The sequence below is a fragment of the Camelina sativa genome, chromosome 17 (assembly GCF_000633955.1).
Source record: "Camelina sativa cultivar DH55 chromosome 17, Cs, whole genome shotgun sequence".
NCBI lineage: Eukaryota > Viridiplantae > Streptophyta > Magnoliopsida > Brassicales > Brassicaceae > Camelina > Camelina sativa.
In genome coordinates this window covers 5,783,774-5,802,837 of record NC_025701.1, presented here as the reverse complement: position 1 = coordinate 5,802,837, position 19,064 = coordinate 5,783,774, and the positions used below count along the sequence as shown (strand labels likewise).

The 19,064-nt window shown below is 35.7% G+C and overlaps 5 protein-coding genes across 6 annotated transcripts; 3 read left to right on the top strand and 2 right to left on the bottom strand.

Moving 5' to 3' along the window:
• LOC104755556 lies at positions 2,259–6,057 on the top strand. The gene is made up of 13 exons (XM_010477956.2): positions 2,259–2,678; positions 2,777–3,536; positions 3,611–3,746; positions 3,837–3,957; positions 4,041–4,130; positions 4,215–4,514; positions 4,600–4,779; positions 4,887–4,973; positions 5,050–5,121; positions 5,213–5,305; positions 5,377–5,484; positions 5,665–5,733; positions 5,841–6,057. The coding sequence occupies exons 1-13, from the start codon at positions 2,430–2,432 to the stop codon at positions 5,913–5,915; spliced, it is 2,340 nt and encodes a 779-aa protein (XP_010476258.1). The 5' UTR covers positions 2,259–2,429; the 3' UTR covers positions 5,916–6,057.
• LOC104755555 lies at positions 6,148–8,341 on the top strand. Its single transcript, XM_010477955.2, has 8 exons — positions 6,148–6,382; positions 6,996–7,123; positions 7,216–7,304; positions 7,394–7,489; positions 7,577–7,671; positions 7,751–7,791; positions 7,888–7,971; positions 8,116–8,341. The coding sequence occupies exons 1-8, from the start codon at positions 6,313–6,315 to the stop codon at positions 8,263–8,265; spliced, it is 753 nt and encodes a 250-aa protein (XP_010476257.1). The 5' UTR covers positions 6,148–6,312; the 3' UTR covers positions 8,266–8,341.
• Positions 11,473–13,813, top strand: LOC104755554 (bifunctional UDP-glucose 4-epimerase and UDP-xylose 4-epimerase 1). The gene is made up of 9 exons (XM_010477954.2): positions 11,473–11,814; positions 12,063–12,112; positions 12,200–12,335; positions 12,437–12,538; positions 12,726–12,953; positions 13,076–13,157; positions 13,242–13,324; positions 13,416–13,507; positions 13,587–13,813. The coding sequence occupies exons 1-9, from the start codon at positions 11,617–11,619 to the stop codon at positions 13,669–13,671; spliced, it is 1,056 nt and encodes a 351-aa protein (XP_010476256.1). The 5' UTR covers positions 11,473–11,616; the 3' UTR covers positions 13,672–13,813.
• Positions 13,889–16,165, bottom strand: LOC104755552 (pentatricopeptide repeat-containing protein At1g12300, mitochondrial-like). Its single transcript, XM_010477950.2, has one exon. It carries the CDS (start codon positions 15,959–15,961, stop codon positions 14,096–14,098), a length of 1,866 nt encoding a protein of 621 aa, XP_010476252.1. The 5' UTR covers positions 15,962–16,165; the 3' UTR covers positions 13,889–14,095.
• Positions 16,279–18,726, bottom strand: LOC104755553 (DEAD-box ATP-dependent RNA helicase 47, mitochondrial-like). 2 transcript variants are annotated; one of them, XM_010477953.2, is made up of 2 exons: positions 18,621–18,726; positions 16,279–18,080 (listed from the first exon to the last, which is right to left on the bottom strand). In XM_010477953.2, exon 2 carries the CDS (start codon positions 18,013–18,015, stop codon positions 16,360–16,362), a length of 1,656 nt encoding a protein of 551 aa, XP_010476255.1. In that variant the 5' UTR covers positions 18,016–18,080; positions 18,621–18,726; the 3' UTR covers positions 16,279–16,359. The 2 variants fall into 2 exon arrangements, with proteins under 2 accessions (XP_010476255.1, XP_019094808.1); XM_019239263.1 differs by lacking the exon at positions 18,621–18,726 and adding an exon at positions 18,352–18,555.

The window sequence follows — 19,064 nt, the reverse complement described above, 5'->3', positions numbered from 1 at the left end:
TATATATATATATATATATATATATATATATATATATATATATAGCTAATCTTTACAAGTAAACACAATGTATATAGCCATGTTTACATACATCTCCTAGCTAGGTACTGTTGATTATTGAACATTTTCAATCGGAATACCATTTAAGTTTAGCTATGATAATAGTAGATAGATAATCTTTTTGATTAATTATAAGAAGATGTGGTATTACTAGTATTAGTAGTTATAACGTTAAGAGTCAATGATTACTAAATACTAAAACAAACTCAGATCCATTAATGTTGTGGACTTCATTTACAACATAAGATAAGATGAATCAAGAATTTAAGCATTTCAAGCATTTCCAACTTTATATTCTCTGTCTTAGAATTCTTTATTTTTTATTTTTAATCACCTTTTCATGCTCTATTACTTGCACACACATCTACTATCTTAATTAGTACTACTCTATGCACGAAATTTAAAGTATATAATAATATTTTTTCGATCGGTTCATATTGGTTTCGCTTTAATCAACGTATGTATCATTTGATTAATGATTATGAGAAACAAACAAGTTCAGATAAGATGAATCAAGGATTCTAGTTCAGAAAACACAAAACAAGATTTCAAGCATTTCTAACTTTATATTCTCTGTCTTAGAATTCTTTATTCTAGGTGTATTTGCAAGTCAAAATTTCTAACAAGATTTCAAGCATCTCTAAACAATGAATTCTTTATTTGCAAGTCAAAATGTCATAAGAAACTGAGACTAAACAAAAATCACCAATTTTGAGAAACAACAATTCAAGACATGTCACACAAATTAAGATTAACCCATTGAAATGAAACGAACCAAAATCCAACAAACCGTATGAAGAACAAAAGGCAGAGAACACAGGATCCACAAAAATCCAAACTAAACGGCGTCGGGACCACCACCATTAGACGACGACCCACGACGAGACAAGCTTGTGTTACGACGGATGCGATCTCCCTAGCAAACGCCGCAAAAGAGCTCTGAGTCGGAGGGACCTCCTGCACACGAGGCGGCGCGCGGCAAATCATCCCCCTAGCAGCTCCATCTTGATTACGCCTTGCTGGATCAAAACAAAAAACAAGATTTCAAGCATTTTTAACTTTCTATTCTCTGTCTTAGAATTCTTTATTCTATGTGTATTTGCAAGTCAATAGTCAAGAAAATATAAGAAACTGAGACTAAACAATTCACCAATTTTGAAAAACCACAATTCAAGACTTGTCACACAAGATTCACCCATTGAAATTGTGAATAGATGAATAGTGAATACTCATACTATTGCACTGGTTAGAACTTTATTTTGTACAAAAATTGTCTATATTTTTATATATTAAACTGTTTTTTGATATTTTTATTAGTTTTAAACAATCTCATCATATCATCTTAACATTTTACATTTAACATGTCGTCCATTATAAAAATCAAAACTCATTTTATCATATATAATTCACTATATTTAATCTGTGGTATGCTATAAATATGTTAAATATATATTTTATTTTTTTAAAATAAATTAGAGTATTTTGGTCATTTTCTATGTTAAATATTTATCATATTCTGTAAAAATATCAAGTTAAGCTTGAATATTATAATTCATTAATAAACTGTTTTTCTCTGATCAAACTTGAAATTACCACCTCTAAACAAAAATCCACAAATATTTGCTTCTTGATGTCTAATAAGTGTAATTTGATTAATAATGGTTATGAACCCACATTTTGTTAGAAAATGATAATTATAGTTTGTTTATGAAAAATGATTTTTAATAACGGCATTTTAAACGATTTTTTTGGAAATTTCGAGATTGACTCATACCCAAAATATTATGAATGAGTTAAGAATAATTATTATCCTTATTTATTTGAATAATTACTAGTTTTTTTTTCCGTTATAAATCTGATTAGACATTAAGAACATTAATGAAAATAATTTGTGTCTCGAGCTCTGGCTTCTCCACTAAACGCTCCTTGTCTTTCTTTATTCTCACGTCTCAGTTAAATGACGCTTTTACCCTAAGCTTTCATAGGAATTTACGTCGTCTAGGTGAGAAAACGGTTTGGCGTTCAAGGAGAGTAAAAACGACGTGAAGTTCATCTCTAAAACAAAAAAACGGGACGGCGTAAAAACCGCAATCGCTATTTTCTCTAGTTGCTCAATCATCAACCACGTGTCATAACCTCAATGGTTTAACGAGAAAGCGAAATATGTAATTGCAAAGCTAAACTGATAAAACGAAGCTCCATCTTCTTCATCCGCCATAACCATTTCTTCTCCTCTCTCTCTCTGTAACCATTACTCCACACAGAGCGTTAGTAGAGTAGCCACTGTCTCACTCGAGAAAATTCGAGATTTTTGATTGAACCCATGATTCTCATTCAGATAAGTTATTATCTTTCGGCTTAATCGGGAAATGGACGTTCTCGCCTTATCCTCTTCCGCTTCCGCTTCCGCCGCAACTGTTTCTTCTTTCGCCGGAAAATTCCCGTTGTTTCCTTCTAGGGTTAGAGTGAGAAGAGACCGGGATACTCTAGTAGCTAAAGAGAAGAGGTTTTTAGTTTCTGCTTCGAAAAGGGAAGAGCCTAAGCTCAACGAATGGGATCAAATGGAGCTCAAATTCGGACGTTTACTCGGAGAAGACCCGAAATTGACTTTGGCTAAGGTGAGATTCTTTATTTAAAAAAAAAAAAAACGGTTCTTTGAGTATATTTGAAATGAGAAATTCAATTATTTATGGTTTATGGTGAAATTTTAATACAGATAGTGGCTAGAAAAGTGAATCCAGAGGCTACTTTCAATGAAGTTGAGAAGTCTTTCTACAAGAACAAGGGTAAAATTGCTGAAGTTGAAGAGATTCCATTGGATTGGTCAAAAGATAAGAAGAAGAAGAAATCTAGTTCACTGGATGGATTGAAATTGGTAAAGCCTGTTTTGAAAGACGGTGTCAAGTTCGAAAAGCCTTTGGTGAAGAAGCCAAACCCTGTTCTGAAGAAGCCACTGGAGGCTGTTGCTCCTCCTCCTCCAGTTGCTGCTCCTAAGGTGCAGAGGTTGCCTAATGTTATATTGAGAAAACCGAGTTCGTTTTATGTTAGTAATGATGATGATGATGAGGAGTCTAAGTTGCGGTTGAAACCGAATCTGACTCTGAAAATGAGGAATGAGAGGGAGAATGAGAGGTTTAGTGACATGACATTGTTGAGAAAACCTGAACCAGTGAGTGTGGATATGGGTGACGAAAATGCTGAAGGTAAGGTTCTCTCTGATGGGTTAACTATGAAGGAAGGAGACCAAGAAGCTGGAATATATTCAGATTATACTCTTTTGGAGAAGCCAGAAGCGAGGCCCGTGGCTGTGAACTTAGAAGAGGAAGTTGGGGATAGGGGAGCTGCTGAACCATCAGAGATAGAAAACAAGTCAATTCAGGAGCCAGAAGCACCGGAGAACGTAGAAGAGGAAGTTGAAGCTAGTGGAGGCGGAGCTGTGGAATCATCAGAGACAGAAAATAACTCAATTCCAACTGGTATATAGATGAACTAAGACTTTTTACAAATACGCTAACATGGAGCTGATTCATATGTTTGTTGTTTTATCAAGAAATGCAGCTTAACAGCGAGATGTCCTCGGGGTCCTCTGAGGAGAAAACCATTAACAGTGATCTACTCGTGAGAATTCCTTCGAAACCAATTTCTCAAACCATCGTAGAAGCTTCTTTACAAGGGAAACCACAAAGGTTGATATTGGTTTAGTATCTTGAATGTGAGGAATCGTGCTTTCTTTCTCCTTTCTTCGAGTTTTGACTGACTAGTTACTTTTGTTATAGATTAGATCCGTCTTCTGCGGAGCCATCAGTTTCAAACAGTGGACAACCGTTAATTGTGAACCATGAAGGTCGTCAAGTTTCTGTTGAGCTCAAGGGCCCTCCTACCAGATCTTCCTTGGAGGTTCAGAACTAACACTCTTTTTCTATTTGTTCGTTCATAAGATAAGAGGCCTATCATCAACTCGTTTTGTGTGATTTTTTTAGGAAAATGATTGGAATAAGGCAGAGTCTCTAGTTAAGACAGAATTACGCGCGGATGTTGAGCTAATAAGCTCGAGCACAAGAGGCTTTGCTGTAAGTAAGATCTGTACTCATTTCTGGTTTCATGTCCTTTTTCTTTGTTAGTTAATTTGTATTCTTTTAAAACCCTTTTTACAGGTTTCATATGGATCGTTGATCGGATTTTTACCTTACCGGAACCTAGCAGCAAAATGGAAATTTCTCGCATTTGAATCATGGTTAAGAAGAAAAGGTGTAGATCCATCATTGTATCGACAAAACCTTGGAGTAATTGGAGGTCAAGATGTCACGAGTAAAGCTCCATCTCCAAATTCAAGCTTAGATTCTGAAGTCGCTACAACGATCAATGGAGAAGTTTCTCCTGATATGAAGCTGGAGGATCTTCTTATGGTATATGACAGAGAAAAGCAGAAGTTCCTGTCATCTTATGTTGGCCAGGTTTGACAAAAAAAGTCTTGTAACTTTTATTATCATTCATAGAAATGCTTGTTATTCCTCCCTAAACATTTTTAACTCAATGCAGAAAATCAAAGTGAATGTTGTTATGGCTAATCGAAACACAAGGAAGCTTATATTTTCGATGAGGCCGAGAGAAAATGAAGAGGAAGTTGAGAAAAAACGAAATCTTATGGCTAAGCTTGGTGTTGGGGATGTTGTGAAATGCTGCATCAAGAAAATTACCTATTTTGGTATTTTCTGTGAGGTACTATATCAGAGTTTATTATATCTTTGTAGTAGCTTCTTGCTAATAAAACCCGCAAGAACAGAATTCAGTTTGTTGTGTAAAACTAAAAAGTCTGGTTGAAACAGCTAGAAGGTGTACCTGCATTGGTTCACCAATCCGAAGTTTCATGGGATGCAACTTTAGACCCCGCTTCATATTTCAAGATTGGTCAGGTAATATCTCGAACTATCATAAACACTGCTAAGGAATAAAACTGTTTGACAAACGTTTCTTTTTTGGTGTTATCAGATTGTGGAAGCGAAAGTGCACCAGCTAGATTTTGCTCTTGAACGTATCTTCTTGTCGTTAAAAGAAATCACGGTGAGAAAGATCTCTCAAAAAATCATCTTGTAGCAATTGGTAACTCATACTCATTTGATATAATCTAAACCTGTTTGATGTCTTTATGCAGCCTGATCCTCTAACTGAAGCCTTAGAATCTGTAGTTGGTGGTGATAATGATCAGTTGGGGGGACGATTACAAGCAGCTGAGCTCGACACTGAGGTATTAAAGACATTTTGTGACTTTTGTGATCAAACCATTATTACGGGGTTTCTGAAAACTTTCTTCTACAGTGGCCTGATGTGGAATCTCTGATCAAAGAGCTGGAAAGGGTTGAAGGAATCCAATCAGTTTCAAAAAGCCGTTTCTTCTTGAGCCCGGGTCTTGCTCCAACGTTTCAGGTACACAGTTTAATCGCCTAAATGCATACACTAAACACGAAAACATCTAACAGACCAACCCGCTGAGATTTTAGCACTGTTGTGACTTCCTTAGCAAAAAAATGTAAAGTTTCTATGTTTTGGTCTTGAATCGTCGAAGATCTCTGGTGGTTATGTTTTCGTTTCTGTCTCTATTTGTAGGTGTACATGGCTCCAATGTTTGAGAACCAATACAAATTGCTTGCTCGAGCTGGAAATAGAGTACAAGAGGTAAAAACAAAGAAAGAAAGAGAAAGATTCTAATCTATATAATGGTTTGTTGTTTATGAATCTTGGATGATTCAGTCTTTTTTTTGGACTGTTTTGGTTAATTGCAGATTATTGTTGAAGCATCGTTGAGCAAAGAAGAGATGAAATCTACAATCATGTCTTGCACCAACAGAGTAGAATGAGAAAATATTGAGGAAGGGAATGAGCAATTCCACCAAAAACATTTTTTGCTTTTTTTTCTCAAAGGGTTAATGCTATTTGATTATCTAATGTAATACAACTTGCACACTCAATATTACCCCCACAAAAAGCTAGGATCACCTCTTCTTTATGTGTCTTCTTCCTCTTTCTCTTCTTCAACCTCAAGTCAGATACCACACTTGTGAACCATCTATTTTTATATATAAACTCAGAACCGGTTTATGATAAACCAAAGTCAGAGCGATGTGGGACACAAAAATAAAACCGGTTTACATTGTTTTCCTTAATTATTTATATTCAAAATTTTCGATTTGTTTTTTGGGTCGTCCGCCAAAAATATTTTCGTCTTTCAAAAACTCTCTCTGAGGTTCTTCGTCGATGGCGATGGCGGGATCAAGCTACAGTGTCTCAACAGATCATCAAGTTCCTTCATCTCTCGTGAATCTAGGTACACTACACTCTTTCCCCTGAGCCGGACTCTCCAATTTTACTCCATAGATAAGGAGTCTAGGGTTTGTTAGGTGTCGATTTGTGTCAGAGGAGACTCGAGTACTCATCGCGCCTTCTAAATTTGCGATTCGGCTCAGATCCAACTTGAATCAAACTTTGATTTGTCTCTGTATCTGCTCAATTTCCCCTGATGTTTGGGTGATAGATGACTCTTAATGTTTCGTAAATTCATGTTACTACCACTGTGATTTTTGAATTTTTTTGGATAAGAACTTGGATTGATTCACGAGATCTGCCAATTATGGTGTATAATAGAATCTATGGATGGTGTTCTGATTTGTGAGAGAAGAAACACGAGTACTCCTCGCCTTCAATATTTGCGAATTCGGATCAGATCAACTTGAATCAAACTTTGATTAGACTCTCTATCTGCTTAATTCTAATATACGATAAGTGCGCTAGTGTAGACGATGTGTGTTTTGATTACTGCGAGGTATCCCCTTATTTTTTGGGTGATAGATGAGTCTTAATGTTTCGTAAATTCATGTTACTACTGTGATTGATTCACGATATCTGCCAATTCTGGTGTTCTGATTTTATAAAAATGGCAGGGAATGGTGCTGGTGTATGTATGATGAGCAAGGCATGGAAAGATGGACAAGAACCTTCACTGATCAGTTTCGTATCTTCGTTTCTTCGCTCTAACTCTTTCCGTCTTAACTTTGTCTCGATTTCACCTGTAATGTGCCTCCCCCTCTCTGCTTAGATTTATTTTGGAGGGTTGTATCTAAAATTAGCTTAAAGAATCCACTTGTTTTCTGTAATTGATAGGATCTGATCTTCAACTGTGGGGGTGTTTCTGTTGCTTTCGTTTTTGTGACCAAGTGGGATTGTTCCAATGTTGCATCCATCTTCAGCAGGTCCATGAGCTCTCTCTCTCTCTATGACAGCCTCCTATATGTCTCTCTGTTTGTTTTCTTCTGATTTCTTTGACTTAAACCCTTTGTAGAGTAAAGAGGCTGAAAGGACAATTTTCGCAACTTTATGTTGTTGCCACACTTTCAACTAAAGAGCAGAGTGATTCTTTCTTGCGATCTTACTTCCAGTGAGTGGTCTCTACCCATCTATTTCACTTTGCACCATTTTGCTTATCTGTCTTGCCGAAACTGAAGCTCGATAAATCTTTTCATAGATATGAGATGGAGTTTGGGAAACCTGCATTTATACAAGTCACTGATGCTGATATGGGATTCGAGAAGATTGTTAAGATTGCTCACTCTCGTGGGGGTAAGTCTCATTTCGTTTACTGTTAGTTAGGATACCCTCCTATGGTTTTTTTTTGATTAGATTGAAATTTGAGCTGCAGTGTGTAAGCAGCAGAAGGTGGCGTCTAAAGTCAAGGTTGAGGTAGGTTGTCAAAGATCATTCCCTCTAAAGATCGGTTTCAATGTTTGGTTTGGCCTTCTCAAAAGCTTCTTTCTTTCTTTTGTCTTTCATGTGAAGAGAAAGCGAACAGTGCAGGATACAGACATTTTCATCAGAGTTGTAACATCAATACCCAACATTAACAAACATGATGCAAACACGGTAATGTCTTTACTTATGAGCTGCTCAAGTGATAAACTTGCACTTTTGATACTATTAATACATTTTCAAACTTTAAACTTGTTTGTGATTCATGTCGCTTCATTATGAATTCTGCGTGCTTACATATGTTCCCATTGCTTACAGCTATACCAAGCTATAGGTTCAATCGAAGCAATCGCTAAAGCATCCAAAGAAGACATTTTAGCAAACACAGATCTCTCCTCTGAAAAGGCCGAGACACTCACCAAGTTTTTCCAAGATCCCGAGTTCTACCTCACCCCCAAATTCAACTGATGATGACTGCAGAAACAGTTGTACGATCACAACTCTTGGCTTATTTCCAATAAATAATTTCCTGTTTTATTTCTTCACTTTAATATAAATAATTCACATAATATGATTATTAGTTTATTTTTTAATTTCATTCTAATTATAATAAACTAAAGTATATTTTGATATAGAGTTTATTTAAAAATTCATTCTAAAACTTGACACCTGTCACCTAAATAGTTAACATCTGTAAAAAAAAAACAACTTGAATCAAAGTAATACAGTATATTATAAGATGTTCAATTTTTCTTCTACTTTTTAAACTATAATTGCCAATAATAATTTTCTGTTTTATTTCTTCACTTTAATAGAAATAATTCACATGATATGATTATTAATTTGTTTTGTAATTCACTCTAATTATAATAAACTAAAATATATTTTAATATATAGAATTTATAAATATTTATAGAGTAATAGCTGAATACATATTTTGTTTTAAGAGAGAAAAAATGTATATTTAAATTACAATTTGATTAGCTTGAAATTCCTGTCACATATTTATATTTATATTTATAGTAATTTCAAAGTTTTATATTAAAACCAAAAAATCAGTTCTTTATTCACAATATATTTATTTTTAAGAATTTTTCACATATTGTATTAACTTACATATTCTATCAAATATATTGTAACTCTCATATTTATAATTATATCCATATTTTAAGGCACTAAATTTTAATTAATTGCAATTATTTATTTGTATTTATGTTATTTTTTTCACCTCCATAGTATTTATACCATTCTAATGAATGATTAATGACAATAAAAAATAGAATAGATTATAAAATATATTAATATTTAATTATTATATTTTTTTAATTCTTATATACTTTATGTAAGATTTCAACATGTGTGTAGCATATGCTATTATGTTTATAAGAAGTTCAACATGTGTGTATGATATATATATGTAAGATATGATATATATGTGATATTTTTGTTTTAAAATATGATGAAATATTTAACTTTTCTATCATCTAAATTGTTTTTCATTTTTTTTTTGGGATATTAGTACTACATAAATATTATTCCTATATTGTAAACATCAAGATGTATAGTTTTATTTTCAATTTTACTTGTTATACTAAAGATATGTCGCGTATTTTCTATTCTGCTTTTATTTTTTATTTATTTTAAAATAAATAATTTACATGAATTTATTATGTAACTATTTTTCAATTTTCTATTCACTTATTAATAGTATTCTAATCATATATCATTTATCAGTATACAGTTATTTAACACACATATATATATAATATGTTTATATTAATTTATTAAAATCAAATTATTGTGAATTGTAAATATATATAAGTTAGGTTTTGTTCTCACTTATACTGGTATAATTGAATCATTTTCCATATGATTTTTATATATGACTTCATCGATCATCTCGGAAAAGCGTCTTTAGTTTTCGATTAATCATCATGAATAATATTTATTTTAATAAATAATCTAAATAACATAATAAATAATAGGTAAGTTTTCTTGCATTTGTTGGACAGTGGAAAAACTACTGAAGGAACTAAGAATGCTATAAAACCATAATTGAGGGAATTTTTTGTAATTTTTGTACAAGTTTTGACAGATACATATTTAAAAGAATATTTATGTAATATAAACTATTAAATAATCAATTTAATCAATAAGTTACTAAACTCCTTTAGAAGTATATAATTATATTTTATTATATTAATTTTAAACCCACGCATATAATAAATAATAAATACAGACCCATCATCTAAACTCTTGGTTCCATATAAAACTTCATAACTTCTCAAAACTTTCTATCTTATTCTTGGCTGTAACAGTGTCGAAAGGCACACCACTCAAATACTCTCTTCGTAGTTCTTTGCTATAGCTATAATAATAAATACAGCTATAGTTATTTAACAGGACTCACTTCTTTACTTACATTTGTTCCTGTTAAAGTGTTTAGATGATGTTTAGTATCTAAACTCAGTGAATAAAGATGGGTACCAATATTTTTGATGTTTGTAGTAATTACTCGAAGTAGCACACCAAATTCAATTATGAAAACGTTTGGTAGATTGATTGATAAGGCTGACAGTTAAGCACACAATAAATGACCACACTTGTATACTTGTGTTGATGTTTAGGTTTATGGGTTCCGGGTTTCGTTGATATTAAGTAAAAACGACATGCTAACAAAACCCACGTGGAATAGCTTTGCATATCTTAGGTGGGGTTTTTGTGTTCTTACTTAATGTTATCCGGATCGAAAATCTCATCTACTCAACACATATTTTCTCACGTAAAAGAGTTTTTTCCCGCAATTTGTGTCAATTATTGTAAAATAAATTACATGGTGTGTTATGAAATTCGAGGAATTTACCATTCCTACTTGCAAATTGATGCATTAACGTGTTACGAAATTTCTTTCAAAAAAAGTATCTATATTAAGATATATTTTGTTAAAAAAAATGTATATTTGGTAACTCTTAACACCGAAACACTTCAACTGTACCCAAATTGGGTACCTAAAATAATAAAGTTGTAGATATTATGATCCCAGTCATCAATTTGATCGTAAAGTTACCTGTGTAGATCTCTGCTGTCTCTGTCACATTCTTATTTATGGTTAAAGATAAATGTTGTGGACAAACTTTAACAAAAGAAAAATAACCAAAAATGTTGATTGGACAACGTTACTATCCAATTTTTAGCGTGTTATATCATTATCGATCAGTAATTAATTTAGACAATAGTAAACGAAGAAGGACAGTATAATTAGATTATCTTATCTTAAACAGTAGAAAATTATCCTAAATTACTAATTTACTCCCTGTTTTCCCATAATCCTATAGGTAGATTTGGTAGTTAATTCATTTTACAAAAAATAGGTTAAAAATGTCATTACAACAAAAAGGACTTATCTTTATTACTATTTCCGCTGAAGAAAGAGACAAAAACAAAAAAGGGTTTACGATCGATGCGTAACTGAAAATTGAGGAATCAAAGCTATCATATCTCTCGTCTACACACACACACTTAAAAGGATCATCATCGTTGTCTTGTCATCATCATCATCACTGCCCTTTTTTTAGAAAACCAACAAAAACATCTTCCTATTCCTATTTTTTTAGCTTTGCGTGCGTTCTTATCAACTTGTAAAGAAAGCTACAAAAATATCATTAAATAAGGACCCAACTCTCATCTCTCTCTCTTTTCATCTTCATTTGCTCTGCTCTGTTCGGTGTTCTCTTCTCTTCTCTTTTCTTCCTTTTTAGTTCCAAAAAGAATCGATTTTGCCAAGTGGGTTTCTTTGATAATCTTTGGAAGTCTTTGAAAATGGGTTCTTCTGTGGAGCAGAACATTCTTGTTACCGGTGGTGCTGGATTCATCGGAACACATACCGTTGTTCAGCTTTTGAAAGAAGGGTTTAAGGTTTCTATCATCGATAATCTTGATAATTCTGTTATCGAAGCTGTCGATAGGGTTAGGGAGCTTGTTGGTCCTGATCTCTCCAAGAAGCTCGAGTTCAATCTGGTATGTTCTGCTTTTTCGTATACTCTGTTTGCTATGAAGGTGTTTGTTTCGTGAAGTGAAGTTGTTGCTATGTGATTGTATTTATAACTTGGTCTGTTCTTTTAAGTTTTTTTTCGGCTCTCTGGATATGGAAATTGGTTTCTTTATAAGAGTCTCTTCTCTGTTTTGAAACAGAGGATTCGATTCTCTTTTCCAAATTCGTAAACTTATCTCGATAGCCTGAACATTTTGGTGTTGGTTGGTTGTAGGGTGATCTAAGAAACAAAGGGGACATTGAGAAACTCTTCTCCAAGCAGAGGTATGTTATATCAAGTGAACTGTAGAGTTCATAGCTTCTTTGGATCTCTGACCCTTGGCTTGATTTCTTTTTCTTGTGAGGTAACAGATTTGATGCTGTGATTCATTTTGCGGGTCTTAAAGCTGTGGGTGAGAGTGTTGGAAACCCTCGCCGCTACTTTGACAATAACTTGCTCGGAACAATCAATCTATATGAGACCATGGCTAAGTACAACTGCAAAATGGTTAGACAGGATTCTTAAACTTCAGAAATGTTTTTTAAGTTCTTTCTTGTTGGATTTTAAATTGGTCGGGATGCAAATTGATGTGTCGTTGGAACATACAGATGGTGTTTTCTTCATCTGCCACTGTTTATGGACAACCTGAAAAGATTCCTTGCATGGAAGACTTTGAATTAAAGGCTATGAATCCTTATGGTCGTACTAAGGTATATCGAGCTTTTAACCTCAAACTACCTTTGGAAACTCTTTATAAAAGTTGGCTAAACTGTGATTGATACCTTGAAATGTTCCCAAAACTTGCCTGAGCCAAGAATCCTTTCTTAAGCCTTAAAAAAGATAACAGTGCTCAAATGTTAGACGTTATGGTGGGTTCACAACCTTACTTTTGTGCAGCTCTTTCTTGAAGAAATAGCTAGAGATATTCACACGGCGGAACCAGAATGGAGAATTGTTCTGCTGAGGTACTTCAATCCTGTGGGAGCACATGAGAGTGGCAGAATTGGTGAGGATCCAAAGGGCATCCCCAATAACCTCATGCCTTACATTCAACAAGTGGCTGTTGGACGTCTACCTGAACTCAATGTCTACGGACATGACTATCCCACCAAGGATGGTAGTGCGGTAAATACAAATCAAACCCCAAATCTCTTGTTCAGTTTTCTGATGATATGTTGAAAAGGACGTTTTGGATGCCTTTAAGAAGAAGATGAGATATGGATTATCATTTTAGAATGTTGAAACAGGTAAGAGACTACATCCATGTGATGGATTTGGCAGATGGCCATATCGCTGCACTCAGGAAGCTATTTGCTGATCCAAAGATTGGTGAGTCTCTCACACAGTTAACTGTTAATAGAGTTTAGTTTGATTTGATGGATTCATCTCAGACATGTGTTATTGTAATATCAGGTTGTACCGCTTACAATCTAGGGACTGGACAAGGAACGTCTGTGTTAGAAATGGTATCAGCTTTTGAAAAAGCTTCGGGCAAGGTAAAAAAAAATAGCTAAATGGAAATCAGAAGGGTAAACTTTTTTTGTAATGGTTTGTTTTAATAAAATGGTAAAACCAAAACTTTTGCAGAAAATTCCGATCAAGCTGTGTCCGAGAAGGTCAGGAGATGCAACAGCAGTTTATGCTTCAACAGAGAAGGCTGAGAAAGAACTTGGCTGGAAGTAAGTTAAACTCTTTTACCATTAACATGATTGGTTTAGGGGTTAGATTGATTCTAATCAATTTGTTTTGGTTTCAAAGGGCGATGTATGGAGTGGATGAGATGTGCAGAGATCAGTGGAATTGGGCAAACAACAATCCATGGGGTTACCAGAAGAAGCTTTGAATTTACTCCTGTTTTAAGTTACCATTTCTAATTACTCAAATCTAAAAAGAAAGAATTATACATATGATATACTTGTTCTTTATTTTCCACATATATCCAAACTCTCTTACTTCAATGAATAAATGGTTTGACTCTAAATGAATTTTCACTTTTTCTCAAAACCAATTTCAGATCAATGGATTTAATGTGTTGGAAAACATATTGAACCTAAGAAAAGTGTAAATACTAAATATTCTCATAAACACAATACCTGAATGCACTTTGTCAATTTCCAAAACAAACAAAAGTATCATGTGATTAACCTAAACAAACAAACCTAAACAAACAGACCTGATCAAATATTAACTTAATCTTTCAATGCTCCGAGACAGTTATATGATGTAAACACCAAAATTCTAAGAAAGCATATCCAAAAACCTTTTGTTCAATCAACCATCTTTATAGTGGACGCATCCGCAGCGAGCCTGCACCTCTTCATTTCTTCGATGAGTTCAGCTGATGTCGTTACATCACTAACTAGGAGATGTGCTCGGATTAGAGTGTTGTATGTCCAATTATCTGGCTCACACCCTTCCTCCTTCATTTTTCTAAGCAACATATTTGCTTCCGAGAGTGACCCTTTCTTACATAATCCTGAAATCATTGTGGTGTATGTCTTAACGTTGGGCATCACTCCTCTAAGAGGTAGACTACTGAATAAATCCCAAGCATCATCGACCTTACCATCATTGCACATTCCGTGAATGATGATGTTATAGATACCAATATCAAGTTCCATCTTACTCTTCTGTATTTTTTCAAAAATTTCCAATGCTTTTTCTATTTCCCCATTGTCACACAACCCATCCAGCAAAATAGAATAAGTCACGATATCAGGATGAACACCACGAAAAACCATCTCTTGGAAGAGTTCTTTGGCAACCTCAAGTTTTCCCGATTGGCGAAACCCTTGGACAAGGGTGTTATAAGTAACTGTATTAGCAACCACTCCTCTCAGGGACATTTTGCGGAACAGTTCAAAACCATCATCAACCCTCTCAGCCTTACAATATCCATATATGAGGATATTAAACGTCACGATATCAGGATTACACTCTTTGCTAACCATCAGGTCCAGCATCTGGTTTGCCTTGTCAAGGCGGTTCTCCTTGCAAAACCCATCTATCAAAGAATTGTATGTAATAGTATTAGGAGCTATACCTCGTCGAATCATCTCATTGTGCAGTGCTTCGGCCTCTAGAAGTTTTCCCTCTTTCACAAAACTATCAATCAATACGTTGAATGTGACAACGTTGGGGGTGATTCTCCTTGTGATCATATCCCTGAGCAACTGCGCACCATCATCCCATCTACCATCATTACAAAAGCCTTTAATGAGAGTGGTGTAGGTAATAACATCTGCTTTAAAACCTTTCACTTCCATTTCGTTGAAAAGGTTGAGTGCATCGTCGAGGTTTTTGTCTTTGCAAAGGCCATCAATGAGGATATTGTATTTGGCTGCATCGAGCTTCATCTTTCTTTCTTCCATATTTCTGAGCAACTCCATGGCCAAGGCAGTTTTGCCGGACTTGCACATCACTTTTAGAACCGGTCCATATGTAACTTCACTGGGTTGACAACCATTTGCAACCATTCGATCTATCAAAACCACAGCTTCAGAGACTTTACCATTGAGACAAAGTCCATTAACCAAAGTGTTAATCGTAATGAGATTGGGTGTATGTCCCATTTCTACCATTCGATCAACTAATCCCACGGCTTCGGAAACTCGGCCCTCGAGACATAATTCGTTTATCAAAGTTGTAAAAGTGATGGTGTTAGGCTCATACCCAAGTTTTAGGATCTTCCCCAAAACAGAAAAAGCAAAACCTAGTTTTCGGCGTCGGCAGAAGCAATTGATCATACTACTCAGAGTGTAGATGCTATGTGCAATCCCATTCAATTCCATTTGCTTGCAGAGATCCAAAACAAGATCGTACTGTTTTGTCCTGGCAACAGCACCAAACAATCTACTGAAATCAATGACAGTGGGAAGAGGACGAGAGTGAATCATGTCTTGGAAGAGATTGACAGCATCATCTGCCTTAATATCTACAAGCCCACTTCCCAATTTCTCTCTGTAAGAGAGATTTCTATCGCTGAAACTAGAAAAGTCTCGTTCGCAGCAAGAAAACAGCTCATTCGGGCAATGGAGGAGTAAAGCATTTCTCAGAGTACCTGTCTCCGGGAGGCGAGGCTCAACAAATTTCAAAGCTTTTTTAGAACTCCATCTCCGTATCATCAACGTCATCTCAATTCTCAAGCTGATTCGTTCCCTTTCACTGAGTCACTGTGTGTGTAATTTGCTAACCCTACAAAACAGACAAAGCTATACCGGATTTGGTTTAGCTCAGTTTTACGGTCACGCAAATATAATTGGTCAAATTATATCGTCGAATCCAAATGATACTCAAGTCTGTCTGTATTTGCTGATACAGTAATAATACTCACAGTTGCAAATGTTTTCTTGGATTCTAATAGATTAGATTTTTTATGTCACACTGTAAATTTCAACACTCGTTATACTGTATATGTTCTTACTGATACAAATTTATCTAGGATATTAAAAAAAAAAGAGAGACAAAATTCTGAATTTAATTAGTTATAAAAAGTATCTGAAAACAAGCTCTCCATCAACAAACTCATTTTTTACCTTATAATAGCTTTGTCTTCCTCAGTGACAACAAGCTCTCCATCAACAAACTCACAATACAAGAAAGGCAAACCAAGCTGCTTCTCCATCTTCTTCACTATAAACACTTGTGATTCCTCACACACTGTTACCACCGTTCCTTTCCTTCCCAGCCTTCCTGTTCTCCCAGCTCTATGAGCATAGTGAACCGCATCCGTTGGAAGCTCTAGATTCACCACCAGGTCACATTCAGCAACATCAAGGCCCCTAGCAGAGAGCTCATTTGTCACCAGTACCTTAATTTCCCCGTTCTTGAACTTCTTTAGAACTGTTGATCTCCCTAGCTTCCCGAGATCTCCGTGCATCTCAGCTGAATTCATACCACGAGCTTCTAGTTTGTAGACCACGTCTTTGAGCTGCCTCGAGTGGTTCATGAAAGCTATAACCGATTGGGCGTCGAGGGCGTGAACGCATCTCCTTAACGTGTCGACTTTGTGTTGATGTTTTGAGATGCAGTAATAGTGTTTTAAAGCTGGAGGTAAGCTCTGGATAGTAGTCTGAATCTGGCCATTAGCCTCAGAAGTCGTGGGAGTTAAGCTAATCGCCGGTGCAGATGGTTGAACGGTATCAAGAGGAGTGACTTTGTTGGCTTGGACAAGAACCGGCTCGTGACTCCAGCTCTTAGCTGCTCGGATCACCGAGAATGGCACAGTTGCAGAGACTAGAATTGTCTGTCGGTTAGCACGTTCATCGACTTCCCCTTTAGGACCAGCCCCAGATCTCTTTCCTACATGCTCTAGTATTCGATGGATATCTTCTCGGAAATTAAACGATAAAAGCTCATCGACTTCGTCTAGCACCAAGAATCTACACCCATGAGTGTGCAATTTCCCACCTTTGCTTATCTCTGCAATTCTCCCAGGAGTGCCAACAACAATTGCGGGTTTATTTTTCTTAAGGGCCTCTTCTTGCCTCATTCGGTTCGCACCTCCTACCAACTGCTGAACCATTCTACGGTGAACAGGTCCAAGCAGTTTCTCCACCTCTCTTACTATCTGCATACCGAGTTCTCTTGATGGAGCAACAATCATCGCCTGAATCTCAGTCCTCTTCTCGCTTTCACTGTCGGAGCTTCTAGATGTTTCTGCTAGCGGACCAATCTCGGATAATATTGGAAGCAGATAAGCGAGGGTTTTGCCAGATCCTGTGTAAGACTGAATCACTGCATCGTGACCTTTGATTATTGCTGGGACAGCTGCTGATTGGACATCTGTTGGGACAGAGAAACCTTCTCTTTCCAAGCTGTCTAACAATGAATCTGGGAGGCCAAGCTCCTCAAAGGATTTTGCAGAAAACAAAGGCGACACTATCTCAGCTGGTTTCTTTTCCCTCACTACTTTCATTTTATCGTTCTTTAACGCTCTTACCTTACCTTGACCCATTTCAGTAACATAGCTTCCCTCAAGCTTTGTCGCCTTACTTCTCCCAAATTTCCTTGGCTTTTTACCCAAATCAAGGCTTGCAAGAGTGAGAGACCCGTCTTCTTTAGCAACATGGCATAACAAACGAGATTGCCGGTGGTAATTAGTTGCACCAGAAGTCCATGATATCTTTCTGAAGGCTGAAAACTCTTTGAGCAGAAGGAGGAATCGGGTTGAAGCTGATGCCGCCATGTCACTAGTGTGTCCTTGTTAACAAGAAAGATAGCCTCTTTATCACAGGGTTTGCTCAGAACAGCCTGCAAAGTACATCAGATGGATGAAGTTACACTGAAAAGCAATAAGACATACATACTATTCACAGAAACACCCAAAAGGCTGAAGTAAAAAAGACATCAGCTTTGTTGAATTATTAGACAAAACTACTGAAATTTCTCAAATATAGTAATACGAATACCAATTGAGATATATATCTAAACTGGAATCATCTTACAAAAACGCCAAACAATATCAAGAGACAATAATGAGGCAATTCGTCGAACACTTGGCGGGCATGAAAAGCATCATCACCTAACAAACGAATTAAGCAGCATGTGGCAGTTCACACGACAAAAACCACTCCACTCCGGCCAAAAGATTCTTAGAAATCAGGCCGAGACTCACAATTTCTAACCCAGAATCTTAAATGGCGAACATAGATATCAACACTAGAGGATAAGATAGTAAGGGCTGACAAAGATTGTAGCTTAGTAATAGACTAATAGGATAATAAGAAAACAAATAGTTGAATCAAATCCATAGATGAAGAGATAAAAAAAAAAAAGATAAAAAAAAGGCACCTGATGATACTCTCCATGAGACGAGACGACGATACGAAGAGAACTGAACTACAACACTTGCGTCTTCTTCAGTTTCTGGATAAAAAGGTTCTGCTCCAATTTGACCAAACCGGACAAAACAAACCGGGTCTGAAGATAAAACCGGTACAACATTCTCGGTTTTCTTTATCGTCTCAAAGAGGGACTATATAAGATTCAGGTCCCTGACTCAAATTTTGATTTGCTTTGTTCAAATTTTGTCTTACATATACATAAACACAAATTAAAATCTAATCTGATTTGGTTTGGTTTGGTTTGGTTTGTTATGTAATTGCGCTTAGTATTAATCTTTAACTTCAACTTTCAAGAGTTAATCCGATGGTGTGTTTGAGCTAGAAGTGATGGTAGTATCAGAGTTAATCATTGCCTATACAACTTCAGCTTAAAGGCTGTAGAACAAACTGG